The sequence below is a fragment of the Mustela nivalis genome (genome assembly GCF_964662115.1).
Source record: "Mustela nivalis genome assembly, chromosome: 8".
Lineage (NCBI taxonomy): Eukaryota > Metazoa > Chordata > Mammalia > Carnivora > Mustelidae > Mustela > Mustela nivalis.
Window position 1 is genome coordinate 97,930,825 of NC_139027.1, and position 6,734 is coordinate 97,937,558.

The following is a 6,734-nucleotide window of genomic DNA, read 5'->3' on the forward strand; positions in this document are numbered from 1 at the left end:
GCCAGCCACACCCTCTGTCCTCTGGGGCCCAGCGCATCGTGTCTCCTGCTTTAGGCGCCAGGGCTCGGGACGGGGTCCAGTTCTTTCACCAACACTGCTTCTTTGGGGGAAGCCCACGCCCTTGGCACCCCCTCCCCAAATTTTCCTCTTGTCGGGCACCTCCCCCTAGATCCGGGCCGGTCGTGGGCACTACCTCCCCGTAGCTCATTCAAAGCCCTCCTCTCTGGTCTCCACAGAGTTCCGCAATCCAGACTTCCCTTGAAATCGGTGGTAACATTCTTTTATAAGAAAAAGAAAGAGGACCGAGAGATTAAGAGGGGCTGCGTATTAAGCCCCCTTTACGACCGCGAGCCTGAGGGCCCTAGTGGCGGGGGAGGACGTCGTCTTGCTGACAGAGGTACTGTCTTCCCGCGGCGCCTGCGCCTGGCGGTCCCGCCTGGGGACCTCCCAGCGCCCGGGCCGGGTTTACTCATCCCGGCGAGGTGATCCCAGGCGCGAGGGCGGGCACAAGGCGCCGGGAGAACCCAGTAATCCGAGAATGCAGCATCAGCCCTTCCCACCAGGCACTTCCTTCCTTTTCCCGAACGTCCAGGAGGGAGGGCCACGCACTTATAAACCCCCGCCCCGGCCGGCCGGCATGTCAGAGGCTGCTTCGCCAGCGCTGCGCGCCGCGGCTGGACACGTCTGGGCTGGGACCAACGCAAGCGCCTGTCGCCGGCGGCGCCCTGCGCTTCTCGGTTCCCTCGGAGCTCTGGCCATGTCGCGGCGTTTGCGCTCTCCCCCGCGCCTGCCGTCGGCGTGCTGGGACAGCATGCTCCGGGTCCTGCTCCTCGGCGTGCTGGCCCCCGCGGGTCTGGGGCTCCCCACGTCCCCAGAGCCTCAGCCACGCGGCAGCCAGTGCGTCGAGCACGACTGCTTCGAGCTTTTCCGGGGCCCCGCGACCTTCTTCGCCGCCAGCCAGGCCTGCGAAGGGTTGGGGGGCCACCTGATGACTGTGCGCTCCTCAGTGGCGGCTGATGTCATCTCCTTGCTACTGAGCGGCGACAGCGGCGACAGCCCGCGCCTCTGGATCGGCCTGCAGCTCCCGCCCGGTTGCAGCGACCCAGGGCAACTCGGGCCCTTGCGCGGCTTCCAGTGGGTTACCGGCGACAACCGCACCAGCTACAGCAGGTGGGCGCGGTTGCACTTTGACCCAGCGCCTCTCTGCGGCCCCCTGTGCGTCGCAGTCTCGGAAGCTGGGGCCCTAGCACCCCGCGAGCCAGCCTGGGAGGAGCAGCAGTGCACTGCAGAAGCTGATGGTTTCCTCTGCGAGTTCCACTTTGCAGCCTCCTGCAAGCCCCTGCTCGTGGACTCTGGAGCCGTGGCGGCCGCTGGTGTAACGATCACCTATAGCACCCCGTTCGGGGCCACTGGCGCGGACTTCCAGGCGCTACCCGCGGGTAGCTCTGCCTCTATAGCGCCCTTCGGAGTGGAGCTGGAGTGCGCGGCGCCGCCAGGAGAGGCCGAGGCGCGCTGGGGCCGGGATGACCAGGGCGCCTGGGACTGCAGCGTCGAGAACGGTGGCTGCCAGGACACTTGCAACAGGAGCGCTGAGACGTCTCAGTGCTTCTGCCCGGCTGACGCCTACCTAGAGGCTGACGGGCGCTCCTGCGCCGCACAAGCGGATCACCCTTGCCACAAACTCTGCGAGCACTATTGCATTACCAACAGCTACGTGCCCGGCTCTTACTCGTGCATGTGCGAGACCGGCTACCAGCTGGCTGCTGACCAGCACGGGTGCGAGGACGTGGACGACTGTATCCAGGTGCCCAGTCCGTGCCCGCAGCGATGTGTTAATACGCGGGGCGCCTTTGAATGCCACTGCAACCCTGGCTTTGAGCTGGTGAACAACGACTGCGTGGAGTCAGTGGACCCGTGCTTAGGGAGCAAGTGCGAGTACCAGTGCCAGCCTGTGGGCCAGACAGACTATCGCTGCATCTGCGCTGAGGGCTTCGCACCCAGCCCTCACGACCCACAGAGGTGCCTAATGTTCTGTAACCAGACTGCATGCCCAGCAGACTGCGATCCCTACAGCCCAACTTCCTGCCAGTGCCCTGAAGGCTACATCCTGGACGACGGCTTCATGTGCACAGACATCGATGAGTGCGAAAATGGAGACTGCCCCGGGGCCTGCCGCAACCTCCCAGGCACCTACGAGTGCATCTGTGGGCCTGACTGTGACCCCACCGAGGTGAACACTGATGGTGATGGTGACGGCGGTTCTGGGGAGCCCCCGGTCAGCCCGACTCCCGGCGCCACCTTGAGCCCCTCACCTATAGGGCCCTTGCATTCTGGAGTGCTCATCGGCATCTCCATCGCCAGCCTGTCTCTGGTGGTGGCGCTTTTGGCGCTCTTGTGCCACCTGCGCAAGAAGCAAGGCACCACGAGGGCGGAGCTGGAGTATAAGTGTGGTTCCCCGGCCAAAGAGGTGGTGCTCCAGCATGTGCGAACTGAGCAGATGCCTCAGAAACTCTGAGAGGCCTCTTTCCTGTCCCCTGCTGTGGGGTGGGCCTTCCCTCCCTCCTGTGTCTCTTCCCCTCCCCCAGCCTTACTCCCTGGGCACCTAATCCAAAGCACTTTAGCTGGCATCAGAACTGGAGAAGATTCTGTCCCCCTTCTTTTGCTGATTCCACACTTGGCCGGGGAGCGGGGGTTGGAAGGAGTATAGGCCCCAGCCACTTCCATGACATCATCACACGGCTAGGCAGAGATGGGAATTTATAGCGAAGATGCAGACTACAGAGTGTCCCAAGACCTCACCAAGGGGCACAGGATGGGGGAGCCTCCTTGGCTGGCTTGCAATCCCGTGGTCTTTGCGTCAGACTTGCAATCCTGTGGACTAGTGAGTGTAATCAAGGTGTGGATAATGACCAAGATATTTATTTTTTTTTAAGTATTTAGGATGATTTTTTTTTCCTTTGTGTTTCCTTCCCCCCCACCCGTATATGTTCAGTACCCGCTTTGTATCCCTCCCTTCTTCACTTCCCCTTCCCTATCTGTATATTTATATATTTCTATTCTTCAGGTGGGAGTTAAACCATCTTGGTGGTTCCCAGCGCTCTCACATTGCTGAAGCCAAGCCCCTGTTCCCTTTGTTATTCCACCCAATTTTCCCCTCCCTGGAATTCAGCCAACATACCCAGTCTCCCTACCTGGTCACCCTCCTTCTGTCTTTCCATGTCTACCTTGGAAAAATGTATGTATGAAGTAGAATCCAAAACACTACAGTCAAGGTTGGTTGGAATTTATTTGCTCTTGAACCAGGCTTGCTAATTTATCCTGAAATTTCAGGCTTCCAGAGTAATATCATTTTAACAAAAGTTAAGATGTGAGGGCATTCATTGAACTAATGTTGCCGGACTGTCGCAGAAATTCAACCCAAGGAGTTTTTTGTATTTTTATTTTTTAAACAATGAGCCTGGGTTTTATTGTCATTTTCGTTTGAACTGAAAGATCTATATTGTTGTTAAGCTTCTTATGCCGGTTTCTTGTTCCCATTATTATAACTGTTGTTGTTGTTATTACTGGTTATTTTTGACAACGTTGAAAATGTTCTCATTATTGCTCTAGATTAAGAAGGAAATGAATTTCTTCCCACAAGAGAGTTTAAGAAAGTTCTAAGCTGCACAATTCATGCGTTACCATTTTGAGTCTTACTCTTTTTGTAATGTGAGCTCCAAAACAAAACCAGTTCTGCTGGGTTTGGGGGGGGGTTGGGAATTGGGGGATGAAGCCTGGAGGTTGTCCAATGAGGGCCTCACCTTGATCAGGCCCTCCTCGGGAATTTCTCCCACTTTAAAGGGGCCTTCTAACCCTGGCCACTTAGAACAGGATCCCTGGACGAGAAGGGAGAGCAGCTCCTGGCGGCTTGCTAGAAATGCAGAAGCTCCAGCTGCACAAGAATTCATATTTTAACAAGATCTGCAGGGGTCTGCCCAATATAGCTTGAGAAGAACTGTTTCAGACAGCTTCCAAATTTCTGGAATACATTAAATATAGATCAGTAATAAGCAGCAGGCCAAGTCCGGGCCTATATTCTCAAGAAACTGAGGAATTTTCAATTAATAGATTTGCTTTCTGATAGAAAAGACTAGGTACACATCTTTAGACATTGCTACACAGGGTTGTTGGTTCAACTAAGCTAGGAATGAATTGTGTTTCACTGTATGGGAAAAATGTATCATACAAGTGTATCTTTTGTAAAACAAAGGTTTTCCTCTATTTTGTAAACTCAGCACATTTGTACATAGTTATTTATTTATTGGAGATAAACTAGAACACAGGCAAAACTCTTGCTTATGACATCACATGTAGAAAATAAACAAATAACAAAGTGATCTTGAGTTTTGTGTCTGTTCACCTACCCTTCCCCAACCCCCTCATTTTATGTCATTACACAGGGCTCACAAAAAAATGAAATGCTAGGAGGCACCTGGAAAGGCAGCTCCACACCCCGTCACTAACTCCATCTGCTCATGGCACCGTCTCTGACTTTCAGAGATCTTTCCAGAGAAGATTGTTTGCACTGTAGAAGGACTTCGTGTTATGTCTGTGTGCACAAATATTTATGTTTCCTTCAGTAACCATAACAACTTCATACATAAGACTTGTGTCTATGTGTTTTGAAACACATTATAGGATTATTTGTTGGGGTGAGTTAAAGAAACAGTTCATAGGGGCATTTCTAGAATCCCAGCTGTGTGTCCTTCCTGTGAATGGTCTGGCATTATCTGCCCTCTGAGATATCCAAATACAACAGTCACGAGGGGTCTCAGTCTGTGGCTCTAATTCAAAGAATCATTTCCACATACCAAGGTCTCATGCAGTATTAAATCGTTCTTTTTTCTGTTGGAGATTAGAAATACTGTGTTTTGTAAGACACATTTCCTGGGGCCCTTTTCCTTGGAGTGTGGCACTGCCTGAATTTTATATACAGTGCTCTGAAAATTTTCATAAAGCAGAAGTTGGAAGACAACCGAGTTTGATCAAATATTCAAACATTTATTATACATCTGGATAATGCTGAATTTCTCTTAACTCTGCTTACTGTTGCACAGATGCAGCTGGAGATTCTGTATCCATCCTGGATGAAGCTGACAGCTTTGAGGTGTGTGGGGGTGTGGCCACTATGCATAGCACATAGGGTCTCACAGGATCCTAAGTTGAGCAATGTTGCCTTTAGGAGTCTGGCAGACGCAGAAAACCAAAGTCAGTAGTAGGTACATGTGAAGGAAAAAGTTGATATGTGTCAGCAAAGCAGGCACACATGAATGGTGCTGGGGGTCTAGAGGAGAGAGCGGTAGCTTATAGATTTGTCCTTACTACTGGACTTCATTTTTCTTTTCTTTTTTTAAAAATATTTTATTTATTTATTTGACACAGAGAGAGAAAGCGAGAGACAGGGAAAGAGGGAACACAAGCAGGGGGAATGGGAGAGGGTGAAGCAGGCTTCCTGCTGAGCAGGGACTTGATCCCAGGACCCCAGGATCAGGACTTAAACAGAAGGAAGACACTTAATGACTAAGCCACCCAGGTGCCCTGGACTTCATTTTTCAAAAGTATCTGCTTCCAAGCAGCTTACGAATGACTAACTAGGGCTCATTGCTTTAGGGTTTCTCTAAAATCCAAAGGAGGGGAATTTTCTTAAGGGATACAGGAAGACCAAAACACACTTTTTTTTTCTTTTTTAAAGATTTTATTTATTTATTTGACAGACAGAGATCACAAGTAGGCAGAGAGAGAGAGAGGAGGAGGAAGCAGGCTCCCTGCCCAGCAGAGAGCCCGATGCAGGACTCGATCCTAGGACCCTGAGATCATGACCTGAGCCGAAGGCAGAGGCCCAACCCACTGAGCCACCCAGGCGCCCCCAAAACACACTTTTAAGATTCAGAGTTGAAAATCCTTACTGGGTCATCTTGGACCTCAGGGCACTGGTTGGGTGTGGCGGGGGGAGCCCAGTCCCTCCACACCCTCCTCATTCCCTGTCTTGTGGGAAGTTAAACATCCCTGCTTATAGGCGTCCTCTAAACTTGGGATTCTCAAAACAACTGGGAAACCGCAGCCCCACTCTGAGAAAGATGCCAGGATCACATAAACAAATCAGTCGGCTATAGGAACAGTGGCCCAGAATTTAGAATCAGAGTAAACCTTATGAAACAGGGGCTGTGGGTCAATTTGTATGGCCTCCTTTTCTGTTCACATTATGGGATATCCAGGTCTGAGGGAGAATTCCAAATCTCGGTACATGGTATGTGTTTGCTGACGACAATGCACAGCTTGCAGAGCCTGGGGAAGAAGGTCAAGCTCATACTTGTGGATAAGTCAGAACTTGATTTTGTGAGCTAAATGGCATCTGTCCCCTCCTCAGATCTAGCTCCTTTTGTTGGACTAGTTTGGCAAATATTTATTGAGCATGTACTCTGTGCCTGGTTTAGTGATAGGCATGGTAGCAACCCTCTACCCTGAGAAGCTTACACTCTGGTGGGGGAGACAAATATAAAACAAATAAATGCCCCCAAACTGTATTGCATTTAGACACAGCTCCTACTGCTACCTACTGTCCTACTATTGTCCTGAGGAGAAGCTCAGCACAATAGGTCAGTGGAATTTAGGTTGCAGGAATAAAGAAAGTGTCTTTGATGAGCTGACCCTTAACACTAGACAAGGAGGGACAAGGGTTAGTCAAATGCAGAGTG

The 6,734-nt window shown here is 51.6% G+C and overlaps 1 protein-coding gene across 1 annotated transcript; it reads left to right on the forward strand.

Moving 5' to 3' along the window:
* The first annotated feature begins 618 nt into the window (after positions 1-618).
* On the forward strand, positions 619-4,376 carry THBD (thrombomodulin). The gene has a single exon (XM_082745386.1). It carries the CDS (start codon positions 638-640, stop codon positions 2,513-2,515), a length of 1,878 nt encoding a protein of 625 aa, XP_082601512.1. The 5' UTR covers positions 619-637; the 3' UTR covers positions 2,516-4,376.
* Positions 4,377-6,734: the final 2,358 nt, after the last annotated feature.

What these genes read in the sequence shown, in the direction of transcription:
- THBD (XM_082745386.1), top strand. Translation starts at nt 638, where the DNA reads ATGTCAGAGGCTGCTTCGCCAGCGCTGCGCGCCGCGGCTGGACACGTC.